This window comes from Cryptomeria japonica, chromosome 9, assembly GCF_030272615.1.
Source record: "Cryptomeria japonica chromosome 9, Sugi_1.0, whole genome shotgun sequence".
Taxonomy (NCBI): Eukaryota; Viridiplantae; Streptophyta; class Pinopsida; order Cupressales; family Cupressaceae; genus Cryptomeria; species Cryptomeria japonica.
In genome coordinates, this window is record NC_081413.1 from 676,052,906 (window position 1) to 676,073,608 (window position 20,703).

Sequence of the window (20,703 nt, forward strand, 5' to 3'; positions counted from 1 at the left end):
TAGAAAACCCACTTAATATAATAAAGCAAAGAAAGAATTTGATCAAAGGTTGTGGAAAATTGTTACTATAGCCGGAAATTATTCAGCTGCAAATTATGGAAGTTCTGGAAGTAGGCCATGGTATTGCCCACATTGCAAATCAAACAAGACTGGTTCAATTGCACGAGTTTGATATCATTTGTTGGGGGTTGGCAAAAAAGAACAAATAGTTTGTAGGGTCCACCCCTGACTTGACTTGTTTGACTAGAGTTGACCTTTAATTCATGCGTGATAGACACTATTGGGCATAAGCTATTTCAAATGATTTATAGGATGTTGATACTATCATTAATGATCGTGTGATTTATTAGACACTATATGCTTATTATGTGATTGACTATCGAAAGATTATATTGATCATGTGATTTGATGAGCATAATTGTTGATGGATTTTACATGCCTTACTATAATTGTGAATTATACTAATCATGCACTTGATGATGTTTTTATGTACTAACCATATTTAATGAGTTGATCTGATTATCTATGATGAGTTGATTTGATGGTGTGTTTGATTGTTGTATGACTGTCTTTGGGATAGAGACAATTCCACATCACTCATTGCGAGCGGGATGTATCGTTGCAATTCTCTAACCCTTGTCTGTTATAATATATATATATATATATATATATATATGCATATGTCGTATTGTTGCTTTGTGGATGCAGGCTATGCAGGTACCAGACGTCGACTCCACCTGACTCCACAGGTCTGAGCATGTCTTTAAATCCCAATGGTATGTGATTCAGAGTTGGCACAATTTCCCCTCGCATACTCTAGGTCTAAGTTGTTCACTGTGAGTCGTCAGTGTCTTGGCGCAAGTCATCATGATAGTTAGTAAGTTGAGTTTCTTCTGTGTTGTGAGTATGCTAGTATTGGCTGATTATTCCTTTTATATTGAAATTGACTATTTGATTATTGATGCGAGATTAAATAATTAATGATGTTTATTTTAATTATTTTGATTAATAGTGATTTGATTATTTGGTTATCTAATGTTTAATTTAATTTATTGGATTCTTGCCTTTTTGGATATTTGATTATTTGATATTTAAATATTTATTTATTTTAATGATGATTTAATATTTATTGTTTAGCTTATGATGTGTTTTATATTTATTTGTAATTTGACCTTTATTGGTATTTATTTATTTATTTATTTAATCGCCTATGGTTTAATATTTATTTGGCTTTTAATGTTTATCTGGTTCATTAATTCATTTATGAGCCTTTGGTTTATTTAATTTAATTTCCCCATTTGATTTATATAATTGTGACTCATGTTTTATTTATTAGTTTGAATTTTATATTAAGTGGGTTGTATAAATAATAAAATGATAGAACATTCCCACCAAATTGTAAAAAGCATGATTTATATTTACCTTATCTACCCTCTTCTCTTATTGGTTGAATTTAAAAAGAGAGGTAAAATTATATTATATGGTGGGGTTGGTAAACTATATTATAGATTGGAATATTTTGATTGGCTGAGATTGAGGCTAGGGTTTTTGGTTAATGTTTGTCTTTTTATTTTCTTTTATGTGAATTTTTCGTGGGTTGGTTCCTCTCTAAAAAAATTTCTCCAACAAGTTTTCTTCCTGGTTTTGGTTTTCTTCTCTCTTGGATTTTGGCTGGAGCTTGGGTTGGATTTGGTTGGCTGGTGGAATCTCTTCTTCAGCTTCTTCCATAACACGGGTTGCAGGTTGGAGATGTATTCTACATTTTTATATTTTATTTTACAGTTTTCCTGTATGCTCCGTGTCTGTAGATTGAATGTGTGAGATTGGGGAAATGAATCTAAAATTTGTATAGTGAGGAAGGAAATATATGAAGGCATACATTTGTTGTAAGGTTTTATTCTATAGTTTGTGGGAAATATTTGTATTTCCCGATTTGCTGAAAGTCTTATGTGTCTTTCTGAGTTTGTGTCGTGCATGGAGTTTTGATTTAATATTGGCCTTCAAGTGTTTGTTATTTATTTAATGTTGAAGTGAATTTTATTTATTGGGTAATATTATTTTACCCATTAAGTAATTAAAAGGGGGGGTAATTTGTATTCTTTTATTTAAAAGTTATTTTCACCCCAAGTCAATGGTTTAATTTATTTTACCTACCCTTGGATTTGATTGGCTGGAAGTTTATGGTAGGTAGAAAATATATTTTATTTTCTTGAACTTTGGGAAGGTAGGTATGGAATATAATATTTCTGAAATATTTTGATTGGAGCATGGTTTTGCTTGGTTTTGTTTTGTTTTGTTTTGTTTTGTTTTGATAAATAGGCCTACCTGTGCATTCATGAGGGTTGGCATCTTTGGTGAATGAATTTCTGAGATGAATTTGGAGATTTTTGGTGGTTGGATTTAAATTGGTTTAAAGGCTTGGACTGGTGTTTTTTCTGGATTTTCAGAAATCAGATTTGGAAAGGATTATTTTTATATTCTTGTTTTTGAGAAATCAAGTTCGAATGTGAGAAATGGTTTCTTGTGGTTTTTCCCTGTAATTTTTCCTGTAGTTTTTCCTGTAGGTTAATTTGCTATTTGTTTTCTTGTGTGGTACTTTCCATATTAATTTTTGTACCAGATGCTTTATTTGAGGGCTGTTATATTTTCCATATTTGGCTTTTATCAGTTTCGATGTATTTGGATGGTCTCATGTATATTTGCTCCTCTGCACCATTGTGGACATTATAGACTCTCTTCCATGTGAATAGGCCATGGATGATTGAGGTGAATATGTATGCTATTTTGGACCAGCAAGTGAGTAGGCCTTGTTGTGATGTTATCTTCTATTTGATGGCAACATTTGATGGCTTGATATGCCTTTGTTTATTGCTAGCCAAGAGGCTCATTTTGTTATATTGATGTTGTTGTAGCCTTGCATATGTTGTGAGAGTATGTGTGGAAGTTATTGGTTGCATTGAGTATTATTTTCATGTATTTATGTTGGTAGAGCCTCTTGTGATGTGTTGTTGGGCCATGTTAGGAGGAGTGGGCTTCCTTGTGATGATCGGGGTCACGAGAGATAGGCTTGCATGAGGTTCTTTGTAAGGATGCATGAAGTCTAGACCACTAGGGCACATTGGAGTTTTCCATGATTTGTAAACAAGTGATAACATTGATAATGAATTTATTGGGATGGAAAAATTATAACTCATTTAAACAAGATAATGAATAGTTTTGAGCCTCATGGCTTAGTCCTAGGGAGGATGTTTTAGGATAAGCATGAGAAGGCCGTGAAGATGGTAAGCTAATCTCCCTTGGTCTCTCATAGGTTGAGATGGCTCCACATGTCCATCAGAATAGTGCCTTGTGTTATTATGTTATGAGGATGGCATGTGATGACACTCCACTCCTACATGTGTTCCCCCTTTATAATTTATGATTATGCTTATTGGATGCATTTATGTCCTGATGAGTTTTACGCCTCTGGGAGTTTATTCTTGTGGCTCTGTGTGAGTTCTTGCTTGAGCGTCCTTGTTGGTTAGTCTCTTTGGTTTTGAGTGTCAACCTAGATGTAGAGTGTGTGTTGGGATTGTGTCATCTCCTAGCACGGGGGGTGGTTCCTTTGGTTCCACATGGTCGGGTGGTTGGTGCTTTTAAACCATTGGGATGCTCCTGTCTTTGGATTCTTCTTGCATGGATAAGGATGCTTCTTCATATTGTTCATGGATAATAATTGCAGCAAGAATGCAAATGATGATGTGACTTATGTAATGAAATTCTTATGTAATGGTTGTAAAAGAAGCCATGCTTATGAGAAATGATTATGTTGTTCTAGTTATAGTAATAGCTTTTGGTTATGGTATGTGATTGTAATGATGAACCTTGAGTTGTATTGTAACACATTTATATTAAATGAAATGGATGCATGAGATGTGGATAAGTATGGTGGTTTAGAATTTAATGATGCATTTCGTGTTCTTGATAAGCCATGTTAAAAGAAAATGGTGTAAATGTTATGACAATGGTATTAGATTTGAAATGATGTCTTTAACTAATGATTTAAGTAGAAGAAATGTTATGTCTTGATAGGATGTATGAGTTTGAGTAATGTTGGAAGATATCTTAGCACATGTTTATGAGTTATGATTAAATAATTTGAAATTATAGTATCATACTTCGTAGACAGTGATCTAATGATTGAATTGAAATCTTATAATGATTGGGGTGTAATTGAAGGTTCCTTATGATATATTGTATGGATCTTCTTAGTGAATGAATTGCTAATCTTATTAATAGAAATTACTAGTAAGTGTATGGGTAGATGGTAAAATGAATGCTTGTCTTTTAGAAAAGGATTATAATGTATCATGTGTATTGGTTTAATATTATATCTCCATTTGGTGGATGCTATTAGTGGTTATGGAATTAGGATATTGTATCATAGTTTGTGTTAAGATGAATTCGTGTAGTTGCCTGATTTGTAATAAGATGATTGTTGGTTAATTGATATAGTGTAAGAGATTTTATGAGTATTAGATGAGCTATGGGTTAAATGTTTAACGAGACTTTGTGAGTATTGCATTATGTGCTTTTAGAATCATGATGAAGTAATAAGTATGCTAGGAGCATAGAATTATAAATGACTATGTAGAAGTTAATTGTAAATGGAAATCATGTTAATGCAATGTAAGGGATTAATCCTAGTATGTGTATGGCAATGTTTATAGTAAAACGTTGGTTAATAGTAATAGGAACATTTGGACTTGGCATATAAAATGAATCTAAGCGAAAAGGGAAATAGATGTGCATTGAAAGATAGAATCTCATGTTAAATGAAAGATTAAGTAGATTGCATATCATGAGTGTTAGGTATTGCTACGATGCACCTATGTGTGTATAATGACTAAGATTATGAGGTATTGATTTGGATGAAAGTAAATGTTTATTTCTTATGTAGGTAGATTAAGTAATGGCATTGAGATACCCTAGGGAGTTGGTAGTAATGATTTATTGTATTCCACTTGCGCAATTGTTTGAATAGCTTGAGTGAATTATTCTATGTTCATAACACTTAAATGTTGTTGTGTGCTTGCTACATTGCTTAAGTGATGTTATGTGCTGTATTGTTTAAAAAAGAAAAATTAAATTAGCATGTTTTTAGCTATATTTCTCTAGGGTATTTTGGCAGGCATTACATAGTTGTTTGCAAGCAAATTCCAAAAGGAGAAAGATCTAATTTGATTAGAAAGTTCAATTATGTAGAGTCTTTAAAATCTCCTCAAGGACAATCAAAAGATTTTCAACAAGGGAGTGCTTCTACCTCTATTTATGAATCTCAACTTGGGAAAATGTTTGATGCTACCGATAGAAAGAATGTAGATTCTACTATTGGAAGAGTTTTCTTTGGTTGTGGAATGCCATTCAACATAGCTAGGTCTCCTTTATGGAAAGAGGCTATGAGGATGGTCAATAATGCGCCCAAAGGATATGTGCCTCCAAGTTATGAAAAACTTCACACTGTTGTGTTAGATGATGAGAAGAAACATATTGAAGAAAGACTACAAGATATTAGAGATAGTTGGTCATATACAGGTGTTTCTATAGTTTCTGATGGTTGGATGGACATTGCACATAGACCACTAATCAATATTCTTCTTTCTTCACCTAAGGGTAAAATATTTATAAAATCACATGATACTTCAGGTCATATAAAAGATGCAACATATTTGGCAGGTATTTTTTGAGAAGCAATTGAACAGGTTGGAAGAAATAATGTTGTGCAAATTATAACTAATAATGCTTCAAACAATGTCTTAGTAGGAGGGAGGATCGAAGATGAATATCCAAACATTTTTTGGACACTATGTGTAGTGCACTGCATGAACTTGCTTCTTAAAGATTTACACAATAAGCTTCCTTGGATATGTGAGGTAGTTGCAAATGTTAAAAAAATACAGCATTTTGTTGTAAATCACTCTATGTCACATGCTATATATAGGAAATATGCTTCTTCGTAGTTTCTTAGATGTGCATAAATACGTTTTGCTTCCAATTTTATCATGGTTGATAGAATTGTGAAGGTAAAACAAGAATTAAGACAAATGGTGGTGTCCACTGAATGGGAGAGATGGAGAGATAGACCAAGTACCAGTAGCCAAGCATGTGATGAAATTTTTGATCTCATAATTGGTAGTGGATAATTTTTATTTTGGCAACAAGCAAGTGACCTTTTGACACTTTCTTGGCCCATTCTTGAAGTCCTTCATCTTTTTGATAATGATAAACCATGCATGGGAGATCTATTTGAGAAACTAGATCAAATGAGGGAGAGACTACAAGATATATTTACTATTGGGGCACCATCATTTGATCAAGAAACAAAGGATATTGTTTGGGAATATAGTTTACAAAGATGGAAGATGCTTCATAGTCCTCTTCATTCTGTTGGATTTCTACTTAATCCAAAATGGTTTCACAAAAAACCATGGTTGGATGATGAGGTTTCAACTAGATGGCAAACATATATGGATAGAGTTTATCCAAATAGAGAAGACCGTATTTTAATTAAAGAGGAAATGTCAAAATATATTAATGGAGTAGATAATTTTTCCCATCGAGATGTCCCATTTGATCGATTGAATATGGAACCCAAGGTATTTTGGGAGAACTATGGAGCAAAAACACCACATCTAAGAGATACCACAATTCGTGTGTTGTCTCAAGTAAATATTTGCATATTTAGTCATATAATAATTGAATAATAATTCATTTTGTTGTTCATTTATTTTAAAATGTTAATATTAATATTATCTACTTTGATTTTTCATAAACAGGCCTCTAGTGCTTTTGTGTGCGAAAGAAATTGGAGTGAGTATGCTTTCATCCATTCTATGAAGCGTAATAGGCTAGGTAGCAAAAAGGCGGAAGATCTTGTGTATGTACATTCAAATCTTTGTCTTTTATATCGAGCTTCCACTAATTATAAATCAGGGCCTCATAAGATGTGGGACTATGGTGGTTCAATGGATGATGGGACTAATGAGTTGCTAATAGAAGTCCTTGAAGATAATGTAGAGGAAATCTTACTTGCAGCTGAAATGTAGAAAGTTGAAACAACCAAAAACACTTGTTCAACTTCAAACTTTTGATGATATATTTTGATATTTTAATTATGTAATTACAAACATTATGATATATGTATTTTTGTTTTGTAGCTAAAATTCATTTTAAATTATGTAGAAGTGATCTATAATATTCTTGATCCTTATTTTGATTATGTTTTGTATTTAACAAACAAATATATATATATATATATATATATATATATGTACGTTTCTTATACTCAACCTTAAAATATTGTGTTTCTCATCACGTTGTTGTTTCCATTTCATTTCTCATTTCTCATTTCTGGCAACATAGCTTCGAACAACACCCTAGAAACTTGATGGATTGATCACTCTACCAAAAATGTTTACCAATGATCTATACCACAACCAATAATATTGAACCGTTGTTCAAGGGATAAGCTCAAAGGCAAATTTGGTACAAGTACAAATCGCCAGAGATTAAGACAAGGCCAATAAAAGCAATGGAAATGGGCTGATAAACCATCCAAACATGAGCTTAAATGAGAAAATAAATCGCTGCATACGAACATTTGATCGAATTGTAGACTATGAAAAATCCACAACTCATTTGTCTCCAAAATGGATTGAGCAGGTCCAAACCTATGTTGCCAGAAACGAGAAATGAGAAACGAAACAGAAATGACAACATGATGAGAAAAGCAATATTTTAAGGTTGCATATAAGAAACGTATATATATATATATATATATATATATGTTTTTTAAATACAAAACATAATCAAAATAAGGAACACGAATATTATAGAGCACTTCTACATAATTTAAAATGAATTTTAGCTACAAAACAAAAATACATATATCATAATGTTTGCAATTACATAATTAAAATACCAAAATATATCATCAAAAGTTTGAAGTTGAACAAGTGTTTTTGGTTGTTTAAACTTTCTACATTTCAGGTGCAAGTAAGCTTTCCTCTACATTATCTTCAAGGACTTCTATTGGCAACTCATCAATCCCATCATCCATTGAACCACCATAGTCCCACATCTTATGAGGCCATGATTTATAATCAATGGAAGCTCGAGATTAAAGATGAAGATTTGAATGTATATACACAAGATCTTCTGCCTTTTTTCTACCTAGCCTATTATGCTTCATAGAATGGATGAAAGCATACTCACTCCAATTTCTTTCACATGCAGAAGCACTAGAGATCTGTTTATGCAAAATCAAAATAGATAATATTAATATTAACATTTTAAAATAAATGAACAACAAAATGAATTATTTATTCAATTATTATATGACTAAATATGCAAATATATACTTGAGACAACACACGAATTGTGGTATCTCTTAGATGTGGTGTTTTTGCTCCATAGTTCTCCCAAAATACCTTGGGTTCCATATTCAATTGATCAAATGGGACATCTCAATGGGAAAAAGTATCTACTCCATCAATATATTTTGACATTTCCTCTTTAATTAAAGTACAGTCTTCTCTATTTGGATAAACTCTATCCATATATGTTTGCCATCCAGTAGAGACCTCATCATCCAGCCATGGTTTTTTGTGAAACCATTTTGGATTAAGTAGAAATCCAATAGAATGAAGAGGACTATAGATGCAGAGATCTTGTGCCTAGCTCTCCAATTCACCCTTACTCACCCCAACTCCTCAACTCACCCTTCTACTCAAGCTCCTCCAAGGTAACTTGTTACGGTACACTCTTTAGACCTCCAAGGCCTAAAATATATTGGCTTGCCTCCTAGGTATAGCCTCTTGAGGTTTCTTGTTGGTTTTGACCTAAATCTCTAATTTTGAGATGGTCTCCTACTAGTTTCCCAAAACTCCAGCTAGGCTCCAGAGACCTCCGGCAAGGATCTTCACTCTAACCATGTTGAAAGTTTGTGGTTATGTTTTTTAGGTATTTTCAAGGTCATTTTATTCATTATAAAGGTCTGCACCTTCCTTCCAAGCCCTAGGCTTTCAACTTGCTTCTACCGGTTGCTATTAGGCCTAATTGACTAGCCCTTTTGGGACTTTTTTTTGGTCTTTTCCCCCAAGATTTATAACTTTCTATGCTACTATGAGCACCATACCATATCATACAAGTCGTACAAAATCAAAAATTCAAAACACAAACAGTCCAAATGTGAGAAAAAGCATAGGAAACCCTTGGCAAATGAATTGAATGCAAACCAAAAGTTGATTAACCTCATATTGGAGATATTTAGAAGGTTTTATACATAATTTCAAGTTGGTTCCAACCAACTTCCAATGCCATTTTCTTTATGGACAACTTTTGCCTAAAAATGCAAAAGTTGTCATGACAATTTTGACAACTTGTATTATGAGTGCAAAAACACGCTCCAAGGCTCATAAGGCCTTAAAAATCACTCAAATGGCATCCTAAAATGGATTTAAACCATTTCCAAACATTCTAGCAAAATTCCAGGCATCCACCTGGTACAAACCAAAAATTGACATTTTGACAACATTTCAGGATAATGACAATTTTGGATCCTGAGCACAACAAAAGTGTGGACAACCAAAATATGGCTTCAAAAAGCATCATAGGACTTATTCCACCTTATTACAACATAAAATAACTTTAAATCACACAAAAAATCTAAAATGCAAGAAAAGACAACTTTGAGCTAGGTGCCCTGCACCATACTCCCCTGGGGCAAGGAACTCAAGTCCCTTGAGTTATCAGGTCTGCTAGTTGCACTCCATGATGAATTATATCAAAATCTAACATCCGCATAGCCTTTGAATCAGGTAGACCTGCCCACTTCACAAGATAATGTTTGTAGATGCCCATCTTGTCTTCTTGATCACCTTGGTATCCAAGATGCTTTCCAACTGAACCGGTTGACTAACTGGTAAATCCTTCACCCAATCCTCTTCAAATTGCAATGTGGTATCCATCTAAGAGGTTTGATATTCTCCTTTATGGGGATACAAGTCACAAACATTGAAAATAGGAGATATGGCCAAAGAAGGAGGTAGTTCAACCTCATAGGCATTTTGGCCAAACTTATGCACAATCTTGAGTGGCCCAATCTTCTTCATCATCAACTTGGTTGGATTTCCTTTTGGAAGTCTTTCCTTTCTGAGATAAGCCAAAACTAAGTCTCCAACCTTAAATTGCAAGTTCCTCCTTGATTGATTAGCTTGTTCCTTATATTTTTTTGTTTTTTGTTGCAAGGACTGTCATACTTTGTCATGAATTTCCTTAATACCTTCAGCAAAACTCTCTCCTTGAGCACTCTTGTGGTTCATTGTACTAATATCACTAAGTTCTAATACACCTCTAGGATGCATTTCATAAACAATTTCAAAAGGACTTCTACCTGTGCTCCGGTTGACTGAATCATTGTATGCATACTCTGCTTGGCTGATCACCAAGTCCCAAGTCTGACCATGCTCCTTAGTGAGACACCTTAGGAGATTACCCAAGGACCTATTGACCACCTCAGTCTTACCATCTGATTGTGGATGGTAGGCAGATGAAAATGAGAGTCTAGTACCCAACTTCTTCCATAAGGTTCTCTAGAAGTGACTCAAAAACTTAACATCCCTATCACTCACAATGCTAACTGGAAGTCCATGGATTCTTACTATTTCTTTGACGAAAAGACCTTCAATATAGGTGGAATCATTGGTACTCTTACAAGGGATGAAATGAGCCATTTTTCTGAACCTATCTACCACCACATAAACACTATCAAATCCTCTTGGTGTTCTTGGTAAACCCAACACAAAGTCCATGATCAAACATTCCCAAGGCCTTTGGGGTATGATTAAGGGCTGATATAAACCTGCATTACTTGCTGATCCTTTTTCTCTCTAGAATATGGCACATTGTTCAACAAATCTCCTTACTTCTGATTGCAACTTGGGCCAATAGTAGAACCGACTAACCTGCTCCATTGTTTTATCATTGCCAAAATGACCTCCTAGACCCCCTTGATGTTTCTCTTGAATGATGTTTTGTCTCCTAGAGCATTGGGGTATACAAAGGAGATGTCCTTTAAACAACAAACCTTCCTATATCATATACTCTGAGTAGGAAACATGAGAAGTGTTAGAAAAATCAGAACATGTAGCATATATATCAGCAAAATCTTGTCTTCTTTGTAGAGGTCTCTCAACTCCTCCAACCCCACACTGTGCAATTTAATCTCTTGTATGGTCATGACTCTCCTAATGAGTGCATCAGCAACTTTAGTTGAGGTACCCTTCTTATGCTTGATAGTGAAGGTGTAAGATTGTAGGTATTCTACCCACTTGAGGTGCTTCTGATTCAACTTCTCTTATCCATTGAGAAAACTAAGGGCATGGTTGTCAATATAGACCACAAAATCTTTGGGCAGCAAGTAATGAAGCCGCTTCTTCAAGGCTTGCACCATGGCATACAACTCCAAGTCATACACAAAGTACTTTTGTTTTTCTTCATTCAACTTCTCAGAGAAAAAGGCTATGGGAAGACCCTCTTGACTCAAAACAACCCCTATTGCTCTTTGACTAGCATCACACTCAACTATAAATAACTGATTGAAATCAGGTAACCTAAGGGTAGGTAACTCAGCTATCTTCTTTTTCAACAATTCAAATCCCTTTTGGGCCTCCTTTGTCCACCTAAAATGACACTTGACTCCCCCTTTGATAGTATTGAGCACAGGAGCACACACATGACTAAAGTTTCTTACAAACTTCCTCTAAAAGAATACTAACCCATGAAAAATCCTAACATCACTAATATTCTTAGGTGTAGGCCAACTAAGGATTGCCTCAACCTTACTAGGATCCATTTTTAGACAACCTTGTGAAATGACAAAACCAAGATATACAAGTTTAGTCTTGAGAAACTCACACTTTTCAAGGTTTATTTTGAGTTCTTCATTTTTTAGCTTCTTCAAGACCATCTCCACATCCTTGAGATGTTCTTCTTTGGACCTGCTAAAGATTATAATGTCATCAAGATATACAATTGCAAATTTACCTATGAACTCAACCAAGACTTCATTCATGAGCCTTTGAAAGGTGCTAGGTGCATTGGTAAGGCCAAATGGCATGACCAACCACTCATAGAGGCCGACATTGGTCCTAAAGGTTTTCTTCCATTCATCCCCTGGTCTAATTCTTATCTGATGATAACCTGATTTTAAATCCACCTTTGTGAAGTAGCTTGCACCCCCAAGATTGTCCAATAGGTCTTCTATCCTTGGCATAGGGAACCGGTACCTTATAATAATCTTATTGATTGCTCTGGAATCTGTACACATTCTCCATTTTCCCCCTTTCTTGGGTGCTAAGATAGTAGGTACAACACATGGACTCAAACTCTTTTTGATGAATCCTTTTTCCAAGAGCTCCTATACTTGTTTGGCAATTTCTTCATTTTGACTAGGTGTCATTTTGTAGGCAGCCTTGTTAGGCAAACTTGCCCCTGGAATCAGGTCTATTTGGTGGTTTACATCCCTCATTGGTGGAAAATAATTAGTTACATCTTCTCCTATTACTTCTGCATATTGTTTTAGTAGGCCCTTCACCTCTTATGGAACTTCTTCCATTGGGTCTGCCTTACCTTCTTCACTAGGTTTGAGCACAATAACATACCCTTGATCTCCTTCTTGTTTCATCACCTTAAGAAACTCTTTTCCACTCATCATCATCACACTTGATCCCACTTTTTTTTCCTCTTTTGGATCAGGTAATGGATCCATTTGATACCTCTTACCATTCTTGATAATGATATAGCTATTCTTCTCTCCATCATGCTGAGCCTTTACATCAAATTGCCATGGACGTCCCAACAGAAAATGGCAAGCATCCATAGGCAATATATCACATAAAATCTTGCCCTTATACTCAGCAATCTCATAGTCTACCCATGCTTTCTCATCAACTAAGACATGTTGGTCCCGGTTGAGCCATGACACCTTGTAGGGAGTGAGATGTGGCAGCCTTTTTAACTTGAGTTTATCCACCATTTCAGTTGAAACTATATTCTTAGTTGAACTTGAGTCTACAATCACTTTTCAAATCTTTCCTTAAGACTTACAAGTTGTTCTAAACAAACTCTTCCTTTGTGGTGGCTCTTGAGCTTGAGGAATCTTCAACAAATACCTTCTTAGCATTAAACTTTCACCATCCATCACTGGGCCTGCCTTGCTGAGAGGGGAAGACACACTTTGATTGTCTTCTTCTTGCACTAATTGTTTTCTTCTCTCACCCATGTATGAGTGTGAATAGCTGGTTGCTTTCTCTGGACACCTTCCCATTGTGTGGCCAACTTGATTACAATTGTAACATCTACTAGTGAAAACTAAATTTCCTCTTCCTGAGCTTCCAAATCTGCCCCTAGAATTGTTTCTTCCTCTAAAGGATCCTCTAAATGGCCCCCTTAAAGAGTCTCCACCACCTTCTTGCCTTGAGTTTTCTTCATTCCTTGATGTTTGTTGTCCTCTATTAAAAGTGCCCCTTCCTCTAAAGGATCTGCCACCTCTAAACTTTTGATTTTGTTCACTCCTCTTGATTTTTTCTTCTGCCCTTAATGCTAACTGAAAAGACTTATGAACGGTATCAAGAGTAAGGATACTAATTTCATCTTGTATATTTTGTCTCAATCCATTCATGTATCTAGCCAATTTCTCCACCTCATTCTCATGCATCTTAGCTCTGAGGCTTAGTTTATGGAATTCCTCCATGTAAGCATTGACATCTAGCTCCCTTTGTTTTAGATTTTGCAGTCTCTTATGAATTTGAACCTCATAATCTCCTGGAAGGAATTGTGCCTTAAGTCTGATCTTCATACGCTCCCATGAAGTTATCTTCTTTTTGCCTTCTTGTATCCTTTCTTCTTGCATCATATTCCACCAAACCAATGCTGATCCTCTCATTCTTGATTTGGTCACATTAACTCTTTTCTCTTCTGCTACCTCTTTGTAATCAAAGTGATTATCGAGAGCTTATATCCAGTCTATCAACTCTTCTCCATTGAAGTTTCCTCCATATGTGGGTAATCCATCCAGATTGTCCATAGAAATGGATTTGATTGCATCTAGGAATAACTTTTGGTCTTGAGGCATAGCTACTGCTGCTGGTTCATCTCCATCTTCCACTTCTTCATCAATCTCATCATCCCATTATGTCTTAACCTTTCCCTTCCCCTTCTTTGCCACTCTTGTTCCTTTTCTTCCTTCTGTATCCTTCAATCCTTCTATCATCTCTGCCACCATCTGCCGGATGGCTTCTGGAGTCACTACCTTTGGAGGCATTGAACTTGCTTCCAACTCTTCACAATATGGCATACACCAAATCTTTCAAACAATGGCTTTGATACCACTTTGATGCAAAGATCTTGTGCCTGGCTCTCCAATTCACCCTTACTCACCCCAACTCCTCAACTCACCCTTCTACTCAAGCTCCTCCAAGGTAACTTGTTAGGGTACACTCCTTAGACCCCCAAGGCCTAAAATCTATTGGCTTGCCTCCTAGGTATAGCCTCTTGAGGTTTCTTCTTGGTTTTGACCTAAATCTCTGATTTTGAGATGGTATCCTACTGGTTTCCCAAAACTCCAGCTAGGCTCCAAAGACCTCTGCCAAGGATATTCACTCTAACCATGTTTAAAGTTTGTGGTTATGTTTTGCAGGTATTTTCAAGGTCATTTTATTCATTATAAAGGTATTCACCTTCCTCCCAAGCCCTAGGCTTTCAACTTGCTTCTATTGACTGCTATTAGGCCTAAATGACTAGCCCTTTTGGGAATTTTTTTTTGGTCTTTTCCCCCAATAATTCCTAACAACCCCTAGATATTTTTACATATTCAAATACCCATTTTTATTTTAAACAATATCACAAAGTTTACTATCTGGGTTTGTCATACAACTAGGGTAACTCAAAACAAGCTATTTTTAAGGGGTTTAGGGCTTCCAGGCAGTTTTGGAAGATATGATCCAAACTCTTCACCAGTCAAAATATAAAACTAGAAAAATCTTGGATACTTTTGGTACACCCATAGACCTTTCCAAAACACTATGGGTTGCTAAGGTATCAGTTCTCCATGGCTCCAAAAATGAGCAATCTCTGCTACCCCCACACACTAGCTACAAGCTTGTGCGTTGTTCATCTCACCCATTATCCTCCTTGTGGCCTGAAAAAACACAAAATGCCTACTCTAAAACTATTTACAGAGCCTACCCAAGCCATCCAATGGATTTCAACTTGTTCCATTCATGGATGCTCAGGTAAAATGCATTTTACAATCAAAACCCCAAATTTCAAGGGTTTGTGAGCAACTATTACAAAAATAGTGATAACTTTTGATTTAAAGCACTTCAGACATTCATATTATACTTTTTGGAAATTTAAAACAAATTTATCACTTCCTATGCTACTATGAGCACCGTACCAGACCATACAGGTCATACAAAATCAAAAATTCAAAACACAAACAGTCCAAATATGACAAAAAACATAGGAAACCCTTGGCAAATGAATTGAATGCAAACCAAAAGTTGATTAGCCTCATATTGGAGATTTTAAGAAGGTTTTATACACAATTTCAAGCTGGTTCCAACCAACTAATAATGCCATTTCCTTCATGGACAACTTTTGCCTAAAAATGCAAAAGTTGTCATGACAATTTTGACAACTTTTACCTATGAGTGCAAAAACACACTCCAAGGCTCTCAAGGCCTTAAAAAACACTCAAATGGAATCCTAAAATGGATTTAAACCATTTCCAAACATTCTAGCAAGTTTCCAGGCATCCACCTAGTACAAACCAAAAATTGACATTTTGACAACATTTCAGGATAATGACAATTTTGGATCCTGAGCACAACAAAAGTGTGGACAACCAAACTATGGCTTCAAAAAGAATCATAGGACTTATTCCACCTTATTACAATATAAAATAACTTTAAATCACACAAAAACTCTAAAATGCAAGAAAAGACAACTTTGAGCTAGGTGCCCTGCACCAACTATGAAGCATCTTCCATCTTTGTAAACTATATTCCCAAACAATATCCTTTGTTTCTTGATCAAATGATGGTGCGCCAATAGTAAATATATCTTGTAGTCTCTCCCTCATTTGATCTATTTTCTCAAATAGATCTCCCATGCATGGTTTATCATTATCAAAAAGATGAAGGACTTCAAGAATGGACCAAGAAAGTGTCAGAAGGTCACTTGCCTGTAGCCAAAATAAAAATGATCCACTACCAATTATGAGATCAAAAATTTCATCACATGCTTGCCTACTGGTACTTGGTATATCTCTCCATCTCTCCCATTCATTGGAAACCTATTAGGAACAATATAGAAAGCTAATGTACTAAGAGGGGAGGGGTGAATCAGTACTTCAAAATTTTTCTCTAATAATAACCTTACTATTATGCATAGATAGAATAGTGCAGTAACATAAAATAAAACTATAATCAATAGATAACAATCATACATGATTCACTCCATAACACATATATTTTGGTCACGCAGAAACTCTTGGTTAGAGAGAAAAACTACCGTGGGGATGGCACCCACAACTTCACTACTGCAATAATAAAGAATGCTCGGTTAGAGCTACATTTAGCTATTTCTGATAGCTTACCCTGTTAGGAGTATCAAGATCAGTTAGATCTACCTTACTAAGAGATTTTTACAACACTATATAAGTGTAGCACCTGATTAAAGGATTTACAAATTATAGACTTGGTTAGAGTCTTTTACCCTATTACACTCTGTTATCTCATTGCATCTCATATGTCTAACCCTAGAATCATGTTGTATAAAAAGATCTTTTATAGTGGTGATCTGATTCATTGCTTCGATCTTACAAAAAGATTCTTCAAATGAATAACTAAACAAAATATCTCATTGGCTAGATTGACCTTGTAATCATACACAATCTCCTAATGCAATTCCCAATACAAAAACAGTTAGATGTGCCTTGATGTTGTAACACATTTTCATGTGCATGTCCAGGTTCAATGTATCTAGTTTTACATTCACAATTCTATCAACCATGATAAAATTGGAAGCAAAACATGTTTCTGTACATCTAAGAAACTGCAAAGAAGCATATTTCCTATATATAGCATTTGACATAGAGTGATTTACAACAAAATGTTGTATTTTTTTAATATTTGCAACTACCTCACCTATCCAAGGAAGCTTATTATGTAAATATTTAAGAAGCAAGCTCATGCAGTGCACTGCACATGGTGTCCAAAAAATGTTTGGATATTCATCTTCGATCCTCCCTCCTGCTAAGACATTGTTTGAAGCATTATCAGTTATAATTTGCACAACATTATTTCTTCCAACCTGTTCAATTGCTTCTCGAAAAATACCTGCCAAATATGTTGCATCTTTTATATGACCTAAAGTATCATGTGATTTTATAAATATTGTACCCTTAGGTGAAGAAAGAAGAATATTGATTAGTGGTCTATGTGCAATGTCAGTGCAACCATCAGAAACTACAAAAACACCTGTATATGACCAACTATCTCTAATATCTTGTAGTCTTCCTTCAATATATTTCTTCTCATCATCTAACACAACAGTGCGAAGTTTTTCATAACTTGGAGGCACATATCCTTTGGGCACATTATTGACCATCCTCATAGCCTCTTTCCATAAAGGAGACCTATCTACATAATTGAACTCTCTGATCAAATTAGATCTTCCTCCTTTTGGAATTTGATTGCAAACAACTATTTTTTCTTTTTTTCCAACCCCCAACAAATGATATCGAACTTGTGCAATTGAACCAGTCTTGTTTGATTTGCAATGTGGGCAATACCATTGCCTACTTCTAGAACTTCCATAATTTGCAGCTAAATAATTTCCGGTTACAGTAACAATTTTCCACAACCTTTGATCAAATTATTTCTTTGCTTTGTTATTTTCAGTGGGTTTTCTAGATTCATTTTGTGATTCTGACATAGAAGGATTTGAGGGGGTGTCGTCCATCTTTTTTCAAATGTTGTTTACAAGTATATATAATTTCAAAACAAAAATAAATACAACCAAGAAATATGTTTCAAAATTTTACAATGTGAACTTTTTTATTCAAAAAAAAAATGCAGAATTGATTCATGTGCTAAGATTTATTTTATACCAATAAAAAATGATCTATAAACTCATGGATAGAAGAAATAAGCATACCTGAAAAATGAATTCTTAACTCTCTTCTTTTTCCAGTAAATCCTTCAATCAATTCTTTTTACAAACACTGTTAGTAAATTTTAATCTTTCTTTCAATCATTTAATAACCAAATTGAAACATAGAATATTTCTAAAATAACTTCTACTATGTATATAAAAGTTAATTTATAATTTAATTAAAAAAAACCAAAAATAGTAAATCTCTAAATTACTTTCTAAACTAATTTAAAAATATATATATATAGTAAATTTCTAAACCTAATTTAGAAAAAAAAAATAATATAGTAAATTTCTAAACTAAAATAATATGTAAGGAAATCTTCTTTATAATCTCCCCTATTAATTTTAGAAAAAAATTGGAAAAATCAAACTCCCAAATCCCCACTCCCGTGAATATTAGAAAGTTAAAAAATATATGATGTGCAGAAACGTGTAGTGAATATTAAAATAGAAAGTTAAAAAATCTATTTAAAAATGGTTAAAGCAAATCATTCCATATGCTAGCACAACCAAGAAACCTGTTTCTCCGGCGTTGAAACTAGTTTCCTTTGTTGAAACGGGAAACGGCAGGGTGCCGTCCCATTTCTAGCAACGGAGGTTCAAAGTAGAGTGAGTTCAAGGTTGATTGGGCAAATTTTAAGAAGTCATTTCTTTTTGTTCAAATCTGTCCTATCCTAAGAGTGGTCAGAATTGTCTAAAAACCACACCTTATTATACTGGCAGCATCCTCTTTTGGCCAACAATCTTCCCATTGGTGATTTTATTCAAAGTCCACGTCATTTGGAAAAGGCATTTTTTTTGGTAGCCCATGATTATCATTCGTCCATGGTTGGTTGCTTTATTGTGGCGGGTACAACATGTATTGGCTAATTGGATGGTGCTTTAGTTGGTGTGTTGGAATTTTCTTGGCGATCATGTATTGTGGAGCTTTGGCTTGACCTTTAGTTGACCTGGTGCTTACTTGACTTGGTGGTGTTATATGTGGACTTGCTCAATGGTGCATGGAACCACCAACTCATCACCCTTAAAGGGCTCCACCATCTTTATTCTGCAAATCAAGTTTATTATTTTTCAAAGTCATATTTTTAGTAATGTCTATTATCTTCTTATAGTTGAAGAAATATTAAAGTCATAATGGGTTTTGTAATTACTTTGGAGAAGGGGAACTATAGGAAATGGAGTGATTTTATTCTCACTCATCTTAGCGAGTGTAATTTATTGCCATATTTATATGATGAATTTCCTTGTCCTAACTTAACTTGTAAATATCTTATTTGGAAAAGGTTTAGGGATAGGGTTTTAGAGTTATTTTTGAAAATGTAAATGACGAGATTCTATCATCATTTATTCACTTTGAGTGTCCTCATGCTCTTTGGACTCATATTCGAGAGACATATGGTGATCATGATACTCCACCATCTCTCAATGCTTCTCTTTCCAAATCCAATGTGTATCTTCATTCTTCAAAGCAGATAACCCATGCTTGTGATCCTTTAGAGACTTTAGATGATTGCAAATACTTCAGAGGTTTTTGATTCTTCATTAGAGATAGTTGAGACTTTCACCATTCCTAATTCACAACATTATATTTGTCTTCTTGATTGGGATTCCTTCTTGCCAAATATCGGTTCTTTGTTTGTGGAGTCTCACATTTCAGATTTGGGAGAGATACTTGAGGGGATTTCTCAGATTCTCTTCAATGACAATTTCATCATAGTTGGGGATTCTTCTCCATTGTCTTTGGAGTTTGACATTCATGAGTCTCCCCCTTCACTTGATTTATCACATTTCATGGTTCAATTTAGTCATGCATATGTGATGGCTTCCTTGAGATTAGAGACTCATGTATATGGTGAAATTAGGATATTAAACTATTGTGACACCAAACAAAGATCCAACCACATGAAAAGCCTATTTCTACAATGAAATCCATCTTACACCAATGAAGAACCTAAGAACATGTAAAACAAAAAAATAGAAACATTATTATACCATTCCCATGCTTAGTAGGATTTGATCTCCATTGTTTCCTATCTCCATTGATCTTGCTTGACATGGTTTCTCTTAGATTTTGTATTGTGCAAAAGAGCTCAACAAATAACGGATTGTGGTTGTGTAGATGCTTGAGTGATTGATCGCTATGAAAGGTTGTATGAGAATTGATTGATTCAGTGATTAGGGGTTGATAGGGATGAAAGGATCCTCTTTTATAGATAACACCTTAGAAACATAAGGATAGGATTAAGAGGTGAAAGGATAAATGGTCAACTAGGATTAAAGGGTAGGTATAGAAAATGGTAAAATATTAGGGAGGTGGTTAAAGGTAAATTAAGAGATGAATGACAAGTGTCATGGAGGGAAAAAAATAATGAATTAATTAAATAAATAAATATTTATTTAATTTATAGAAGAAGTGGGACCAATTAAATTTAGGGAAAGGAT

General features: G+C 34.7%; 1 protein-coding gene across 1 annotated transcript; it reads left to right on the top strand.

Annotated features, from left to right (window-relative positions):
- Nucleotides 1–6,272: 6,272 nt before the first annotated feature.
- Nucleotides 6,273–7,085, top strand: LOC131858600 (uncharacterized). Its single transcript, XM_059211892.1, has 2 exons — nucleotides 6,273–6,704; nucleotides 6,816–7,085. Exons 1-2 carry the CDS (start codon nucleotides 6,273–6,275, stop codon nucleotides 7,083–7,085), a joined length of 702 nt encoding a protein of 233 aa, XP_059067875.1.
- The last annotated feature ends 13,618 nt before the right edge of the window (nucleotides 7,086–20,703 follow it).

What these genes read in the sequence shown, in the direction of transcription:
- LOC131858600 (XM_059211892.1), top strand. Translation starts at nt 6,273, where the DNA reads ATGGGAGATCTATTTGAGAAACTAGATCAAATGAGGGAGAGACTACAA. An exon ending in CAATTCGTGTGTTGTCTCAA is followed by an intron (nt 6,705 to 6,815) that starts GTAAATATTTGC and finishes TTTCATAAACAG; the next exon opens with GCCTCTAGTGCTTTTGTGTG.